This window comes from Nelumbo nucifera, chromosome 3, assembly GCF_055504915.1.
Source record: "Nelumbo nucifera cultivar China Antique chromosome 3, China Antique-T2T, whole genome shotgun sequence".
Classification (NCBI taxonomy): Eukaryota; Viridiplantae; Streptophyta; class Magnoliopsida; order Proteales; family Nelumbonaceae; genus Nelumbo; species Nelumbo nucifera.
The window spans coordinates 22,360,547-22,380,125 of NC_142651.1; the positions used below are offsets into that span (position 1 = coordinate 22,360,547).

The 19,579-nt window shown below is 37.0% G+C and overlaps 1 protein-coding gene across 3 annotated transcripts; it reads right to left on the minus strand.

Moving 5' to 3' along the window:
- Positions 1-13,399: 13,399 nt before the first annotated feature.
- Positions 13,400-17,192, minus strand: LOC104601717 (uncharacterized). 3 transcript variants are annotated; one of them, XM_019198662.2, is made up of 7 exons: positions 17,026-17,192; positions 16,810-16,891; positions 15,997-16,682; positions 15,597-15,884; positions 15,337-15,400; positions 14,352-14,765; positions 13,400-14,255 (listed from the first exon to the last, which is right to left on the minus strand). In XM_019198662.2, the coding sequence occupies exons 6-7, from the start codon at positions 14,706-14,708 to the stop codon at positions 13,614-13,616; spliced, it is 999 nt and encodes a 332-aa protein (XP_019054207.1). In that variant the 5' UTR covers positions 14,709-14,765; positions 15,337-15,400; positions 15,597-15,884; positions 15,997-16,682; positions 16,810-16,891; positions 17,026-17,192; the 3' UTR covers positions 13,400-13,613. The 3 variants fall into 3 exon arrangements, with proteins under 3 accessions (XP_019054207.1, XP_019054211.1, XP_019054208.1); XM_019198666.2 differs by lacking the exons at positions 15,997-16,682; positions 16,810-16,891; positions 17,026-17,192 and having other exon boundaries at positions 14,352-14,435; positions 15,597-15,738; XM_019198663.2 differs by lacking the exons at positions 15,997-16,682; positions 16,810-16,891; positions 17,026-17,192 and having other exon boundaries at positions 14,352-14,737; positions 15,597-15,738.
- Between the last annotated feature and the right edge of the window lie 2,387 nt (positions 17,193-19,579).

Here is a 19,579-nt window from a genome sequence, read left to right on the forward strand (position 1 = left end):
TTTCCATATTAGATTCCATAAGGATTTATTAAAATTTGTATCATTAGTTCTTTTGGTTAATTCCTCTTGAGATTTCTTTGCAATGAATTAGCAAATTTTATTAAGAAAACCCCATTTTTACTTTCAACACACACCAATTTGTCATCCCATGGATTTGAAGGGAGGTCCACCTCTAAACTTTTTTTGTGCAAAAACTAGAGGCAAGAAAACATTTATCTTCTCTCTATTCCACCTATTTTCATGATCAATCAGATTTGAAACTACTAAATTTGTAGAATTTTATTGCCTTGGCCCCACTAATTTGTAATTCTCTAATCCTGGAATCCATGGATCATTCCACACCTTTATTTGTAATCCAATACTAACCTTCCAAAAGATGCCTCTTTTTAGAATTTTCCTACCTTCCCGCACACTCCACCAACCCCAAGAAGGCCTACTTCTAAGACTTGCATGGAGAAAGTGGAAATTTGGATGGTATTTTGATTTTAAGACCCTTACCCACATGCTCCTTGTATCAGAACAGAGCCTCCAAGCCAGCTTAGCAAGCATGGCTAGATTGAAGGAGCTCAAATCTCTAAAATCTAACCCACCATTAGACTTATTCTTACACATTTGCCCCAGCTGGTCCACCTTACCCCTTTCTTCTCTTCATTCCCTCCACCAAAATCTTTTGTGACTCCATTCTATAGACTTACATATTTTCTTTGGTAATAGGAAACATGGCATACAATATGTTGGGATTGTTGTTAGAGTTGGCTTTAGAAGGACCTCCTTTCCAGCTTGGGATAGAAGAGAATCCCTCCATCCATTGCCTCTATTGGCCACTCTCTCAACAAGGTACTCAAAGGTTTGCAACTTTTTTTTGGCCTATAAGAGCATGGGAACCCAAATAACGTATGGATTATCAACCTTTTTAATTTTTAGATAATTTGAGACTAGTTTTTTTTTTTAATTTTGCATAAAATTGTTATTGAAAAAAACTTCTGATTTTTTGTAGTTCACCTGTTGTCCTGAGGCTATTTCAAAGAGAGTGATGGAATCCAATAAAGTACTTGCCTCCTTGATATTGGCTTTCGAGAAAATATAATTGTTATCTACAAAAAAATAAATGAGATATTGTTGGAGCCAACTTGCATATTTTGATTACAGATAATTCATTTTTTGCCAACTTTGTGATTGAAAATAGAAGAGAAAACTTCGGAACAAAGCAAAAAAATGTAAGGAGGGAAAGGACCTCCCTACCTAAGCCCTCTCTGAGGATAGATTCCTTTTAAGGGGGTTCCATTTACTAGAATTTGGAAAGAGACTGTAGAAACACATTTCACTACCCAAGATATCCAAGTGCTACCAAACCCCATTCTCTCCATTGTTAATTCCAAGAGCTCCCACTCTACTCTATTATATGCTTTGCTCATATCGAGTTTAACTACCACAAAACCACTCATAGCTTTTGTATGAGTCATGAAGTGCATTACTTCATGAGCTAACAAGATATTATTAGAGATTTCCCTCCCATTGATGAAGGCACTTTGATTTTCATAAATGATATCATTTAGAATTGGTTTCAGTCCGTTTGCTAGGATATTTTAAATTATTTTGTACACTATATTGCACAAGCTTATTAGCCCGAAGTGAGAAGCATCTTCTGGATTTTTTGCTTTTGGAATCAAAGCTATGAAGGTAGAGTTCAGATTTCTATTTAACAGACAATTGTTAAAGAAGGTTTTCACTTTTGTCGCCACATCTTCCTTTATTATATCTAAAAAAGTTTTGAACAAAGGTTGGAAAAACCATCATGACTAGGGGCCTTCCTAGGAGCCATTTGGAAAAAGGCCACCTTAATCTCTTCTTCTGTAACTTCTCTTTGCAACTCTTCATTTCTCTCCTCATTAATTACTGCATTGACCCCTTGTAAAGCCAAATCAATATCTGAACGTGAGGAGGATACAAAAATTCATTGGAAATTATTCTCCAGATTTTTTTTTGATGTTCTCTTGCCCTTCCATCCAATCCCTGTTCTAATCTTTCAACTTTAGGATTCTATTCTTGTCTCTTCTTTTTGATAGTCAAATTGTGGAAGGATCTTGTATTCCTATCCCTATAGTGTAGCCAGTTCACCCTAGATCTCTAGGCCCATAAAATCTCTTCCCTTCTAAGCCACACATCTATCTTATTCTCTAATTCTAAAATCTTTTGATGGCAGAAATGTGATCCTTGTTTTGCTTGTTCTACAACTAACTCTCCATTAATCTTTTCAATGCAATATTGAACTTTCCCAAACTCATTCTTGTTTCACTTCCTCAGAGAATTACTCAACTTTGAGCATTTTTTGGTGATTGAAGGGTTTATTTGGTCAGGATTATAATCTGTCCACACCTCATTGATTACATCTACAAACTTCTCATGTGTAAGCCACATTTCCTCAAATCTAAATGGCTTTTTGATCTTAAAAATGGTTGATTGGTGTCTAAACAAATAGATAAATGGTCTGACCCATAAGTAAAGGTAACCAAAAATCTTTGCATTAGGGAACCATTCTTTCCATCTCAAATTGCTTAGACCTCTATCCAGTTTGGCCTTTATATGGTTCGCACTATCCCTCTTATTAGTCTAAGTAAACTTTGGACCTGAATTTTGAATTTCTTCAAGGCCCCACTTATGCATTGCAGCTCTATTTCTTCTGATTTGTCTTACTTTCACTTCTTTCCCCCCATTCTGTCATCCAAATTAAAGATCATATTAAAATCCCCAATGCAACACCAAGGACCCTGAGTTTTGGATGCCAAAAAATTGATTTTTTTTTACAAAATACATCTTTCTTTTTTCAAGCTCTTCGTAGATGAAAGAACACCACCAAATTTTATCATTGTTCACATTCTCTATTTTTTAATGGATGACATTCTTGTCTGTTAATAAAATTTGGAGGTTCATATTCTTGTCCCAGAAAATAGCTAATCCTCCTGGTAGACCCACTGAGTCCACACCCCAACAATTCCAATCCTTTAGTCAGCTGAATTTTTTTCTACAGTTGGAAAGACTACACTTGGTCTCACTAAAGAAAATAATTTCAGACTTTATTTTTCTTTGGGTTTCTTTTACTGCACGAACTGTCACGGAGGATCCCAACCCTTAACAGTTCCAACAGATAGCTTTCATTGCCACTAAGGGAGTTATTTAGGGACAACTCCTGCAAACCCATTCGATCAAACAATTCCTGTCCACCCAAGATTTTCCATGTAATTTAGAAATATCTTTGTTGGTAAGGTAACTGAAATATTGGCTTCCCCTTTTTGATCAAATCCATATCTAAATAACTCCTACTTAGATTTGGACTATGTGAGATTTGGTTTTTGTGTAGAACAAAGAAACGATTTTTGAATATTATTTTCTGATTACACCAACACCCATAGTTAGACTTTTGCCCCCAACTTCTACCTACCCAAGTTTTAGAGGATAACCAGTTTTGAGAAGAATAGTTTGGTGTTTTTGACCACCACAAATATTTTTCCATATTTTGTTGTGCTTTTTTCTTATGTTTTTTCCTAGTACTTAGAAACAACCTCCTCTTGCCCATTTTCTATCTTTGATCTTTTCCAACATAAAAAAATTGTCTCTAGAAAGAAGACAATCATTGGATATTATGCCCATACATCATCAGCCGATTATCATTTCTAGAGAAAGAAATACGATTTTCTTATTTCCATAAAGAATTATCGATCTTAGAATCAACAATGCATTTCACACCAGCAAAACTAAAATCAAAGTTAGGGTTCTGGGGTACCTTTTCTTTCGATGGAAAACCTAATAGATATGAGCTTTCGGGCATTTGATATGATAAATCGCACTTGAAAAAACTCAACACCTCACCTTCTATGCTATTCAAACTCTCTAGCTCATTCCCTTCAGATTTCTTTTGGGCTATTTCAACACTATCCTCTAAACCCTCCACCCTCTCCCTCCAAAATAAAAAAAAAAAATTGTCTATAAAGAAGACAATTGTCAGATAGTCTGCCTCATACATCAATAGTCGATTATCATTTCTAGAGAAAGAAGTACAATTTTCTTGTTTCCATAAAGAACTATCGATCTTAAGATCAACAATGCATTTCACACTGTTACAAAATTATAGGCTGTAAATATGTAGTATTAGCCCAATTAGGAATAGCTTGATTATAGGAATTATTCTTTCTTTGATTTTCTTCCTATTTAGTATCTACAAGGCTGTATGATTTTCTTCCTTTTTTTGTATCTGCACGGCTATATGATTTTCTTCCTTTTTTTGCATCTGCAAGGCTGTATGATTTTCTTCCTTTTTTTGCATCTGCAAGGCTGTATGATTTTCTTCCTTTTTAGTATCTACAAGGTTGTATATATATGTACTACTTTCTCAATAGAAATATATCAATTTCTTCTAATTCTTGTTCTATCACATGGTATCAGAGCTGGAGACACCAAGTAAGCAGCTTTGAATTCTTTACGTTGCCCAAGTGAGCAGCAGTTGCGATCTCTAGGTCACCCATTCTGAGTGACATCTGCATCTCACTGCCCCTACCAGTGGAAGTGGAATCCCAGATCGGCTTACCCACCTTCACCCATCTCTTCTTCACTTCGATCGGGAGAGGGCTTTCAAGTCTGCAACAGGTCGGAGAGTAGCACAACAGCCTCGGTGTTACTCCTGTGGTGTTTGTTTGCCCATCAGGAAAGTCTTTATTCTCTGTTCTTTTTATACAGTTGATATTTCGGTGCTGCCAGTTGTGGTTTCTTGCTGTTTGGGTGTTGCATCTGCTGCCGATTCTGTTTTATTGGCTTTGCTGGTTGTTAAAAGTTTATTTTTCTGTGTTTATGATGGCGGTTGAACAAAAGAACTTGGCTATGCCTAGTGTTATCCCCATTCTGTCTAAGATCATTGAACAAAAACTAAACGGAACTAATTATTTAGACTGGAGTAAGACTGTTCGTTTGTATTTACGGAGTATCTCTAAGGACGACCATCTGACTAAGGACCCTCCTATTGATGAGACCCGCACTGAATGGCTAAGGATTGGCACGCAATTGTTTTTGCAAATCCACAATTCAATTGAGAATGAGTACGTCGGTCATGTCTCTCACTGTGAGTTTGTAAAAGAACTAATGGAATATTTGGCTTTTCTGTTCTCTGGTAAAGAAAATATTTCCCGTATTTTTTTATGTTTGCAAGACATTTTATCGGGCTGAACAACAGGATTAGTCTCTTCAGACCTATTTCATGAATTTCAAGCGCACTTATGAAGAATTGAACGCCTTGTTACCCTTCAGTATTGATATCAAAGTTCAGCAGACTCAACGTGAACAGATGGCTATTATGAGTTTTCTGGCTACCCTTAATCCTCAATTTGATGGTGCTAAGTTACAGATTTTGTCTAATCCTGAGATTACCTCTTTAAAAGAGGTCTTTACTAGGGTCCTTCGTACAGATACTGGTTCCCATACCTCACCTGTACAACAACCTAGTGCACTTGTCAGTCAGAATAGTGGATCAACTGGCCGGTCTCGTTCTCAGAATAGTAGCAGAGGTGGCAGTAATAGTGGTTGGAATGCTGGAACTCAGGCCACAGGGGGAATAGTTTGCTACTATTGTCATGAACCAGGACATACTAAAAGGACTTGCCAGAAATTGCTAAAGAAAAACCAGAAGTCTTCTGGGTCTTAGTCAGCTCATGTTGTAACTACGAGTGATGCTCCTCATCCATCGTCAAATCAGACCATTACAATTTCTGCAGTTAAGTATGCGAAATTTACCCAGTATCAAGAGGCATTAAAGAACTCCTCTCAGTCCATCACTGCCCTTGCTGAGTCAAGTAAAACCAATACATGTCTTCTTTCTTCTTCCTCTCAGTGGGTCATTGATTCTGGTGCAACAGATCATATGACAGGTAATCCTAATCTCTTTTCCACTTTCCAATCACAAACTTTTCCTTCTTCAGTCACCTTAGCAAATGGTTCTATTTCTTTTGTCCTTGGTTCTGGCACTATCAATCCCACACCAACACTTTCTTTGTCATCTGTATTGATTTTACCAAAATTTTCTTTTAATTTGGTATCTGTTAGCAAACTCACTCGTACTCTTAACTGTTGTATCTCATTCTTTCCTGATCATTGTCTGTTTCAGGATCTTATGATGAAGAGGATTATTGGTAAAAGACGAGAATCAGGAGGTCTGTACATTTTGGATACCCAGGAACCTCAGACCATTGCCTGTTCCAGTACTTTATCTCCTTTTGAAGCTCATTGTCGGTTGGGGCATCCATCTTTACCTTTGTTAAAGAAGTTATCTCCTCAGTTTCATGATGTATCTTCTTTAGATTGTGAGCCTTGTCAGTTTGCAAAACATCATCGTCTATCGTCTGTTTCTCGAGTTAATAAAAGAGCTAATCATGCTTTTGAGTTAGTACATTCAGATGTTTGGGGACCTTGTCCTATTATGTCTAAGACTGGATTTCGATATTTTGTTACCTTTGTGGATGATTTTTCTCGTATGACTTGGCTTTATTTAATGAAATCTCGTTCTGAGTTGCTTTCACATTTTAAAACCTTTTGTGCTGAAATAAAAACCCAGTTTGATGTGTCTGTACAAACATTGCGAAGTGATAATGCCAAAGAATATTTCTCTGATTCCTTCCAGACTTACATGACTCAGAATGGAATTCTCCATCAATCATCTTTTGTTGATACTCCATCTCAAAATGGAGTGGCTGAGAGAAAAAATAGACATCTTCTTGAAACTGCCAGGGCTCTTTTATTTCAAACACATGTTCCTAAACAGTTTTGGGCTGATGCTGTTTCTACAACATGTTTTTTGATTAATAGCATGCCTTCCACTGTTCTAAATGATCAGATCCCTTATAAGATTTTGTTTCCTAATAAATTTGTGTTTCCTATTGAACCTCGTATCTTTGGATGTTCTTGTTTTGTTCGTGATGTTCGTCCGCAAGTTTCCAAATTGGACCCCAAGTCATTAAAATGTGTTTTCCTGGGATACTATCGTCTCCAAAAAGGGTACAGGTGTTTTTTCTACTCTCTTGACACAGGTACCTTGTGTCAGCTGATGTTACATTCCATGAACATCTTCCTTTCTTTACTGCTCCATCTACACCTGTGTGTCCACAAGAGGATGATGAGCTACTAGTGTATCATGTCACCGGTCCAGACGCTAGTGTTGTTCCAATACCCCCACCACCACCTTCTCAACCAAAACTACCTATTACTCAAGTCTATTCTCGACGACCTAATCCTCCTGTGACAAGTCCGGCATCGGTCTCTTCTTCGTCATCAGATTCAATGCCCAGTGATATTGATCTACCTATTGCTCTTCAGAAAGGTAAACGTGAATGTACTTATCCAATTTCCTCTTATGTTACCTATGATCGTTTGTCCTCTACTTCTTGTTTGTTTGTTGCCTCTCTTGATTCTGTAGGGATTCCCAAAACTGTTCACCAGGCTTTATCCCATCTTGGGTGGCGTGAAGCCATGCTTGAGGAAATGAATGCTTTGACTGAGAATGGTACTTGGAATCTGGTCGATTTACCTGCTGGTAAGAAAGCGGTTGGATGCAAGTGGGTCTTTGTAGTCAAATTTAATTCTGATGGATCAGTGGCTCGCCTGGTGGCCAAAGGCTATGCACAAACATATGGAGTGGACTATTCTGATACTTTCTCCCCTGTGGAAAAATTGACTTCAGTTCGATTATTTATTTCTCTGGCAGCTACATATGATTGGCCACTTTACCAACTTGATATTAAAAATGCTTTACTGCATGGAGTTCTTCAGGAGGAGGTTTATATGGAGCAACCACCTGGGTTTGTTGCTCAGGGGGAGTCTGGGAAAGTTTGTCGTCTTCAAAAATCGCTGTATGGACTAAAACAGAGTCCTCGAGCTTGGTTTGGAAAATTCAGTCAGGCAGTAGAGAGGTTTGGGATGAGGAAGTGCAAATCTGACCATACTGCTTTCTATAAGCAGTCCACATTTGGCATCATTCTACTTGTTGTATATGCAGACGATATTGTTATCACTGGGAGTGACACGAAGGGAATTTCATCCTTGAAATCCTTCTTGCAGAGCCAGTTCAATACTAAAGATTTGGGGCACCTAAAATACTTCTTGGGGATTGAGGTGGCAAGGAGTAAGAGAGGCATTTTCCTGTCTCAGAGGAAGTATGTTTTGAACCTGTTAACAGAAACTGGGAGTCAAACCATGCAGTACTCCAATGCTTCCTAACTAGCAACTCACAAAGGATGGAAAGTTGAACTATCTCACAGTGATTCGTCCAAACATTGCTTACTCAGTTAGTATTGTAAGTCAATTTATGTCCTCTCCTACAGTGCATCATTGGGAAACCTTAGAACAAATCTTGTGTTACTTGAAAGGATCTCCTGGACGGGGGATACTATATCGGAATCATGGTCACAGTAACATTGAGTGTTTTTCTGATGCGGACTGGGCAAGTTCCAAGATTGATCGAAGGTCCACTACTGGCTATTGTGTTTTCGTTGGTGGTAATCTGGTTTCGTTGAAGAGTAAGAAGCAAAATGTGGTGTCGCGATCTAGTGCAGAATCTGAGTATAGAGCAATGGCACAAGCTTCGTGTGAGGTTATGTGGGTTTCTCAACTCTTAACTGAGGTCGGTCTTAAAGTCTTAGTTCCAGCGAAGCTATGGTGCGATAATCAAGCTGCGATTCATATTGCTTCGAATCCAGTTTTTCATGAACGAACTAAACATATCAAGATAGACTGTCATTTCATTCGTGAGAAAATTCAACAAAACTTGATCTCTACAGCATATGTAAAGACTGGGGAGCAGTTAGGAGATATCTTTACAAAAGCTCTTAATGGAGCTCGGATTTCTTATATTTGTAACAAGTTGGGCATGATTGACATCTATGCTCCATCTTGAGGGGAAGTGTTACGAAATTATAGGCTGTATATATGTAGTATTAGCCCAATTAGGAATAGCTTGATTATAGGAATTATTCTTTCTTTGATTTTCTTCCTATTTAGTATCTACAAGACTGTATGATTTTCTTCATTTTTTGTATCTGCAAGGCTGTATGATTCTTCCTTTTTAGTATCTACAAGGTTGTATATATATGTACTACTTTCTCAATAGAAAGATATCAATTTCTTCTAATTCTTGTTCTATCACACACACCATCAAAACTAAAGTCAAAGTTAGGGTTCTAGGGTACCTTTTCTTAGTGGAGAACCTAATAGATATGAGCTTATGGGCATTTGATATTCTAGATCGCACTTGAAGAAACTCAACACCTCATCTTCTATGCCATTTGAACTCTCTAGCTTAGTCCCTTTGGATTTCTTCTATTTCTTCTAGGCCATTTCGACACCATCCTTTAAACCCTCCACCCTCTCCCTTTTTGATTTGCTATTTCCAAGAGAGAAAGAATTCGAGCAGTCTCCAGTAAAGTGATTAGGTGGGTTTGGTTTATTTGATACAATCTGACTCCCCAAACCCAGATCCACAACCTGAATTGATTAGTCTTCTATTAACCTTGCCTCTATCTCTTTTCCAAACGTAATCTCATTCTTGGACGATGCATCAGAATTGTCTTCAAACTGATTTTTAGACCTAGAAGTCTGTCCACCTTCCTTGTACATCAAACCATCCACCTCACTACCTACTTTTGGTAATGCTTGGAGTGTAAGGTTAGTTTTTCCCTTTCTCATATAGCTTGAGCACAGGCCCGACTGCTCCTCGCTGCTAGTATAGATAGGAAAGGTAAAGCTTGTTGGAAAGGATTTACCATCTCTGAATGACCACCTCTCCCCTTTCTTGAAAGTTGATCCCCGCCGGAAAAAAGGACACTAACGATAGGATCACATTGAAATTCTGAGTATCTCTCTCATTTCCGGCCAACAGAGGTTCATCTCCATCTCCATCTCTTTCATGCAACAGTTTTCTCTTTACAGGTGTTCTCACTAAATTGAGATTCAGATTTTCCCCTGATTGTTCACTTGCATTCTCTCTCTAGTTGTTTTCAGATTATCTTTGAGGCCCCTCTTTTATGTTTCCAGTTGGATGCAACTCACAAGTTGGCTTGTCACTATTGTCCTCACTCTGAGTTCTAGAATTTGAGTTCTTCTGCCACTTTTCTTTTCTGCTTGCGTTCACATATCTATCTTCCTCATTCCCAACTTCAGCCCTCAACCAAGGACCGTAGCTTGATGGAACCACCGAACCTTCCATCCTCTATTTTTCAAGATACCTTGCCAGACTTTCCACCGATTTCTCCTTATTCCATCCATCTTTCCAAATGGTGAATTAAACCACATTGAAAGTAGTATAAAGGGAGGTTTTTGTACTAGAACGAAATGAGGGGACCAATCCTACCATATTCACAATTCGGGTTCATTTTTTTTAGTGTTTTTACCAACTTTAGGATTTGGAGAACCACAAATGCAAACAATATCTAGGTGTTTAAAGTATTGTAATATGCAAAAACTTGTGTTTTGCACAACTCAAAGGGTAATAGTCTTTTTTTTTTTGCTTTCCTCCTAACTCTTAACATTTGGTGTATCAATTAAGATGTCATTAACCTAGAATGCCAAAAGATGTAATGAGTTTTGAGGGTCTCGTCTTTAAAGATCTAGGCCCTTTGGTAAGTATCCTAGTCTATCATCATGATCTACAAAATTGTTAAATGAAAGATTTTAGCTTTAGTTGCAAAAAGGCAAGAAGCTTCATTTGAAGCTAGATTTTTGGCTTTCTTAATCTTCCATGAGCTTTTTAGGGCATAGGTTTCCCTAACTTCCTATCTTTTAGTGCAAAATAGAAAAGACCAAATTTTAATATTTAAAGCTTTGAAAAAGTCCAAAAACCACACAAAAGACTTGCCAAACACCTCATTGTTACCTACTACCAGTGTTGGGGGCTTCAGGGGATGGGCTATTCCCATTTGTGTAGCCCCATGAAGTAAAAAAAAAAGTTAGGTTTTGATCCTTTTTCCTATTTCCCATTTTCTACTTTCTTACAAGATTTGAAGTATTGATACACTAAGGCCATGTTTGGGAGTGCTTATGTTAAAAAATAAGTGCTTAAAAGCAAGTGCTTATTCGAATAAGCACTTATTTGTATTTGACACCCAACTTTTTCAAGTGCACTTATTTCATATTGGATGTTTGGTAGTCTTTTTCTCCAATAAGCACTTAAACAAGCATTTGTGACTACTTTGTCCTTCATTTTTTTTTTCAAATTTTTAAACAAAAGTACTTTTATGAAAGTACAATTATAAAGTTTAACTAAGGATAAATTTATAAGTGGTATTTTATAATTCAACTAGGGATTATTTTGGAAGAAAAAATTGAATAAGTGTTTATTGTATAAGCACTTAAAAAAGCTGAAAATTTGGGCTTAAAAATTAAGCCCTTATTTTTAAAGTAAACACTTATTTCAGGCTTATTTCCCAAGCACCAATAAGTGCTTAATGGTAGAGTCTCGGCCCAAATAAGAACGTATTTTTAAGCACTCCCAAACATGGCCTAATGCACACAAATGTGTATTGGACATTTTGGGTGACCAATGCTCTTTTTTTTTTGTTTATATTTTACATGGGGCCTTGTGACATTTATATTTAACGACTAAAATCATTAAAAATTTCAAACCCTTAAAAATTTGCATTTCGGTGATCTTTGAGGATGATACCTGGTATATCATATCAATACTTAGATCCTCGATGATAGAGTATATAGTAAGGCCCCCCTTCTAATATCTTTAAATTTTCTTTATTTATTCACATGAACCATGTAGCCCCTTAAACACCACAAAACGAAAAAAAAAGGACCGGCATAAATGGCATTATATGCTGGGCCTTGGCCCTCTAAAATAGTTACAGTCAGTCTTAGCAACTGGGCTTGGGCTGCCCGTCCCAAGTTACTTCCCAGTTCCCCCATGATATAAAGCAACATTTGGAAATATCCTCCTCAATGAGAATGCTCTTTTGCCAAAAAAAAGCAACAATTGAAAATTTGGAATCGCATAAAGGTAAAATTTCACTTAGAAATTTTGATGTTTGACAATAAAATAAAGGGTATCAACAAGGGAGCTTTTCACTAATCTCCTTTATGCTTACAGCGTTAACCAGACTTAAAAAAAAAAGTACTTGTCGCCATAAAAGCGTCTGAGGACTTGATTAAAAGTACTTAATCAAAAGTACTTATATAATTTGATGCCTCATGATATGCTTTACTCTATCAAAAGTACTTATATTCCGACCGCAAAAACATAACCAAAGCAAACTCAACGGCAGAAGAGGATTTGGGGCTTCTCTGGCCAAGCCAAGGGCTAACGATTTATATATCTTTTGTGAATAAGAATTTAACAAAATGAACTAGGTGTCAGTTAGAAAAAGGGTTTAATAAGTTGGTTTGGTTCAATAATACAATTCGAGCAAACTGATAAAGTTGGTCGTACTAGAATGAGAAAAAACAAGGTCACATGTATAAGCTCTTCCAACCAATTTTAAGAGATTTGGTGTTTTATTGCTTGAATCTAAGGCTGTGTTCGGTTGCAATGTAAATAAATTTGCACTGATGCAAAATCATGGCAATGCAAATGATTTGAGTATAAATTCTAATCTATTTTTGTTTCAAATTTTAGTTTATTTTGTTTGACTATAGTACAAATAAAGTAAATTAAAATATGAAGAATAATAAAATAAAACCCAAAGCAAAATTAAACAAGAATTTGCATTTCTTTCATTTGCGCTCTCATGCATTTGTACTAGTGCAAATGGGGTTGCTCATAAGTTAGCTTGTTAGTGTAGTATCTGTTTTCTTTGTTTTTCTTCTTTTTTCCCCCTTTGGTTTAGGTGCCTTTGGTCTGCTGTAGTAGTTTCTGGCTTTCTGCTTCTTTCTGTGTTGTCTGTCTGTTTGTTTTTATTGTATGTTGGCTTCTCTTATTTCTGTTTGTTGAATGAAACAATTACTTTCAAGAGATTCTCTATTAACATGATCTCCTAGCACCCTTGGCTTCTCATGCTTGGCTTAATAAGTGTTGTATTTTATCATGATTCCTCTAATTAACCTATGACAAGTTGACTACTATTCATAATACAAACAAGCCATTTCACAATCCTAACAAACTAAGGATCTGTTTGGTTTGCAATCGGAATTAGAATCAGAATCCTGAAATTGAAATTGGTATGGCCTATTCCCCGCACCTATTTAGTTCATACAAGGATTGGAATTGAATTCCTATTGATGTTATTTAGTTCATTTAGAAGTTGAAATCAAAATTAAATGAGATTTCAATTTTGCCCCTGATAAAAACTTCAACTTTTGACTTATTATTGTTTTTTAATAGATATATAATTTCACACTCAATTCATGTATAAAGAGTTAAAAGAGAATATAGAACAAAAAAAATGAAGAAAGAGCACAAAATAAGATAAATAATACAAAAAAAAAACAAATAATCATAATAAGATAACATAATGCCATAAACTATCTAAACTAAGTCCAACATAAGATAACATAAAAGTATAGGGGCATAGTAAGATAACACCAACAAACTATCTAAGCCAAATAAACCACATATTATAAGAAATAAGCACAACACATAACACCTATTGGGCCGAAGTAGATCCATCAAAACTAGGATAAAGAAGATCAAGCACATATTCCCTCCTCATTGCAAGTGGAAGCTGAGAAAACACATTAAGCTTTGGTGGCTCAGTGGATAGAATGTTAGCTATTCTAAACACATCCTTACTAGTTAAGCCTTCAATTTTCATTAGCTCCTCCACAATGTTGTTGCTCCTATCAATCAGTTGTTGCTTTCGTTCATCCTCATGAGCCATCATAGTAGCCAGAGTCCTAAGTTGGATGCCAATATCTTGCATAAGTGACTCAAATTTACCTATGGCAGTCAAAAACTGTGCCTCCAAATTAATTGGTTGCATTGCTCTTTGCTTCTTTGCTTCATTTCCTTTGAGTGTTTGTTGCTCTTTCTTCTTCTTTTTAGTACTTGTGCTTGCAGTGGTTGATTTGCTGACTAGTGTCACTAATTGGCCCTCCTCACCTAAATTATCCTCATCACTACTAAAATGTGCAACATCGTTTTCTGCCTCCTCCATTTCTATGTATTGCACATCATCTTCAAAAGTTTCAACTAATTGACCCATTTCCCTATCTTTGTCATAAATCTTACCAAGCTCCCAAAACCATTTGAATTTCATGCCATATAGACCATTTGCATCCTTGTGAGCCTAACATATTAAACAACACAAGCAACATTAAGAGCTAAAGCAAACAAAAGACAAATTATACAATTATTAAGGATAAAGAAATAATGAACAATTTACCTTGCACCAACGGTCATACCACTCCTTCTCACATCGAATCATCTTCTTCGTATCATCCCATTTACATCCATTTTCTTTTAACATCTGAACAATAGCAAAGTATTTTTGCTTAAGCCACTTAACCCTAGACTCAATGTGGGGACTCGCCTGTAGACTACAATTTGAAATCTTTGAACGAATCATATCCTGTAACTTCAACATATAACCACTTTTAAAGTTGCCATCGCATTTCCATTGAGGATTGGTACATAATTCCTGCAAGCTTTCGATCAATGCCTTATCCTCGTCATCAAGCCACTTACGCTTGTTCTTTCCTCTACCACGCTTAGATTGGGTATTCTCAACATTGGTAGACATCCCATCAACCAAAAGTAACAGTTCATAAACTTTAAAAGAAAAAAATGACAACAAAACCTGTAAACATGTAAAATTAAATAAAGAAATATAAAACTTATGAATATGTCAAATTGAATAAAGAAATATAAAATCAATGAAACATAATGCATACAATACATCCAAATAAAAAGGAAATAATCAAACAATTGAAAAATAATACACATCAACACCACAACTAGACACTAACTCTAGCTCTCTAGTTGGCAAACATTTTGTTGAGCTAAACTATCCATAAAGTTAGCTTATTATTCAATCCGTTCCATCCTCCTTTCATATTTATTTGATGATGTTGACCGATATCTTCTAATTGTGAAATACCTTAACATAGTGTAATGCTACATATTAAATTAAACAATCCACATCATGGCCATTTCACACATAATTCTGGTATTGTGAATTTGTCTTCGTTTTCTATTTGAAATTGGAAGACATGCTATTTTCTATGTAATAATATTGAACACCTTAGCACACAAGCAAACTCCCTTTTCCAACATCCACCAATAAATCAATACAAAAACTGAAAATAAAAGTTCAAAAATAGAAGAAAAAAATGCATTCGAGAAGTCTGAGAAAAACGTTGGTGGATTACCTCGTCAAATAGAAGAGAAGGCTGTTACCTCGCCAGAAATGGGCTTAGATTAGTTGCTGGAGAGCTGCAAGGTCACAGGTCACCTATGTCAAAGTCAAAAAAAAAAAAAAAAAAAGGAAGAAAACGAGGTCCGACGAGGCGACGACACTCGACAGGGCTCAGCCGTTGGGGGAGGGGGCCAGCATAGAGAGACGAAAAGAAACACCTAAAAATGAGGAAAAAGAAAAACTAAACAACAGCATTGATCGGTGGTGACTTACCTCCCCGGAGTTTGCAAGGTTCAGCCGTTGGAAGAGGGGAAGCACCAACAGAGATGGAGGGAGGGAGGCTTGGCATCAAGTTAAAGAGGAATAGACTTTGGGGGAGTCACTTGTCTTCTGCTAGAATGGGATTCTCATTCCTAGGGGGAATCAGAATGGCCATTCCCTCAAGTGGGGGGAATGGCATTCCACTAGGAAAGGGAATCGGGTTCTGATTCTGTCCAACCAAAAGGCATGGGCAATTCTTATTCCGATTCCAAACCCCTATTCCCACGAACCAAATGGACCCTGAGATTTCAATATATCCAATTGTCTTTAGTGAACGATGCATGTTTTGTTAGGGTGCAAGGTTCAACCTAAACCAGACATGAAAATAGCGAGATAATGAGAAGAAGAGTACAATGAAAGGCATGCAGAGTTGCAGACTCATCTGAAAATGGCCAGATATGAACAAGAGTACACTGAAAGGTATGCAGCGTTGCAGACTCATCTGATTAGTGAGTTGATCGATCCCAGCAGGTCCTGAGTCAGTTACTCCACTATTTAAAGGGACTGAATAAAAAATGAGAGCAGTGGCCCTTCTTCACAACACCTTTTATCCATAACTTCTGGTCATGGTAACACATAATGTTTGAAAAATTCGAGCTTATTCTTCTACATCTATATATGCTAAAATCAACGTTTACAATTCATACACGAAGAGGGCAAACCCTCGTAATTCCCCTCACTCCCCTCCGGCTCTCTCAGCACGGAATACAGGTTATTGTATGATATATATGCAATTCCATTGAATTTGTCAAAGCGCCATTACAATTGGATAACGAATTCCAAATCTCTTTTTATATCAATAAACGTTCCTAAACACAAACTCCCAAGAGAAGATGGATCAGCTCATCTGCAACTATCCTGTGGTAACTACGGGCTTCTGATTGGTATCTTCATTGCTGTTGCCCAACTCTTGGATTTCCAGGATTTCGACTCTGCGGTTCGTCATCTTCCTTAACCTTATTGCCACGTCTTGTGGATTGAATCTTCCAAGCACGCTTACCTTGCACTGCTTCTTCTCTATCAGATGTGTCTCCAGCTCTTCAATCAGAATTCCAAACAAAACAAACAGAAAGTATTCATGTGAGACTCGACCAATAGTTTATCTGGAACAGAACCCATCTTTGGAGGCTTAAATTTAATCCTCCCTACTAAAAAGGCACCTCACCTTGCATATCGAGAAGGGCTCTCCTTACTTTCCTGTAGCAACCGTTGCAGTCCATATGGACCCTCATCACCATGCAGAAAAGCTGCAAAGTAGCAGAAAACATGAAACACCCATCACAGCATTAATCTGAAAGGAAAAAGAAATTGTCTAACTAGTTTTGATGGAATCATGCAAGTCAGGAAAGGAACAGATGAAGGAAATGCAACCGGAACTTGCCCTTTGTGACATGAAGCTGACAAGAGGCTGAGTGGCGAGGCGGCTGATCTCGCCTGGACGCGGGTGCCGGGACGAGGACAGGTTGATTCGATGATAGAAAAGACGATAGGAAAGGCACTAATAGAATTTGAAAGAAAAAAAAAAGGCTAATGGGTTATTGACGTTTCTCTGTCAGGATTCTTCTCTTTTCTATATATTGCAGAATCTGATTCTGTTAAAGGGTGTGCGGAGGACGGCATTGCTAGCTATTTGGTCAATGTTAGTTTCTGGCCCATTTGATTTTTCTTGGAACTGCAAAGGGGAAAGCATCTCTTCCTTGTCTATACGTCGTTACTGTTCTAGGCGAAGGCAAGGCATGTGTGATATATCTCCCTTCGTACGAGATCAATTCTCTAATGATTCTTCGCTAAAAAAAAAAAAAAGGGTATTCTTGCTTTTCCCACGAACCACTAATTTAGGGCCCGTTTGGCAAGTCTTTTTGAGAGTGTATTGTTTTAGGTCTTTCTGTGTTTGAATAAAATTCGAAAGACGCAAGAAATTTCATTTAGAGCTTCCCGAAATTAGTTCAAAATAGGTTTTTTGCATCTTTTCGGTGCCCCATCTTTTGACGGCTAGACCTTCTGTATGTCAAATTGAAATAGACTGAATTTTAGTCTTTCCAACTTATAAACAAACAAAAGACCGCATGAAAAAACACACTAAACAGACCCTTATTCTCTGTGCCTGGGAAGAAAACGGATTAGTCTGAAAAAGGTTTAACCCGACCAGACTCGGTTGTATTTTACGGGTTGACATGCCATCCATGGAGAGAACATATAAGAAATGCAAGTAGGTTAGGTTCAGAGGTTCTTGGTAGAAAGACCGGACCTGGTCGACAAGAATTGGGTAAGAATGAGGCATGACTACCCGAACTCAGATCAATATTTTGGAAATCAAGATTGCAAAATCTAAGGGAATTGGTGGGCTGGGCAATATTTGTGGCCCCTTAATTATTCACGGACCCATCAATCACATCAAAATGTACTAATTGGCCATGAAAAAAAGTAGACTTGGGGATTTAGTTGAGTTGTGTTCAACGACTCAATTTACATATAATTTTGAAGGGTTAGAGAGAAACTGCTTAATTTAACAGCTTATTCAACTAGAATATTTGCAAATAGGTCGAGGTCGGCCATAAATAATATAAAACGTTTTTGCCCTGAAGCTTGGATATCAAAGCTAATTAAAGTGAAGGCTCCATTTGGAAAGAGTGTAAATAGAGAGCAAATGCAAATAATAGAGTACATTTTGGTCTATACAAATGTAAAGTTGGTTTAGTTTTACAGTGATAAATTTATTTTTTTTGTCAAGTGATTTTTAGTGGTAATGGATGCAAACACGAATCTCAAGGCAGAAATATGCGTTTTTAACATTTGATCAACTTTGAGTTAAATGTATATCAACTTTTTTTATGTAAACTTTCCTCTCATTTTGGATGCAAACATGTATTGAAAACTGTATTTTCTATCATTGTCAATGCACAAATATATTCTTGCCAAACACTAGCAAAACTGAACTGGAGTGCATGTATGCACTGAACCTGCATTTGCACTCTTCCCAAACGGAGCCTGTGGACAACAAGATTTCCCTAAAAATGAAATTATGAATCAAATTAAGGTTGCGTTTGAAAAAACTCCATGGTTTTGTAGTTTGAAGCTTAAAAGTGTTTTGACTTTAGATTATTATGTTTTTAAAAATAATTCTTAGTCTCGTACCAAGCCTTAAAACACTTTTTGGCTCATTTTTACTTCTCACAGCTTAAAGCTCATAAGGCTGCATTTGGTTGCGATGCAAAAACAAATATGTACACTACATATTTACCATCTTCTCGGTTCATGAATGCAAAATCGTTTCACATCTTTAGACCGTTTTTGCACTCTTCTTGTTTGTTTGGGATCGGGGTAAATGTGCATACAAATTTGGTGGTGTTTGATTGACATTGATGCAACAAGAGGAGATGAACAAAGGAATATGCCACCTGATCAGCAACAGACAATGACCATGCCATGAACGGAGATGGGGTGAGAAGTTACTATTGGGGGGCAGAATGTAGTGATTGGAGATGGCGATGACCATGCCATGATCGGCAACCAATAGTTCTTCATTTGGTCACAAGAACGACACAAACATATAGCCTATTTACATCGTCAGTCAGGAGAACACAACTTTGTATCCAAAAAATGGTACATTAATACAGTCTTGAAACGACACAAAGCTGTCAAAAAAAAACAAATCCACCCTCTTAATCAATACAGTTATGTATGTCAAATAAACGACATTTGTAATTCAAACAAACAGAGTCTAAGCAAAAGCTTATCTAAATGAAGCCTAAATCTTACCATATGGATGTAATGTAGTATTACAACTACAATTACAGATTAAATAATTTTGTAACTCAGACAACCAACAAACTTCAATGGCTGGTCATCATCATCATCTAAGCCTTGTTTCAATTATATAGGCTTGACTGCATGAATCTTGTTTCGTCTTTCTGTTCTGTGCCATATTGATTGTT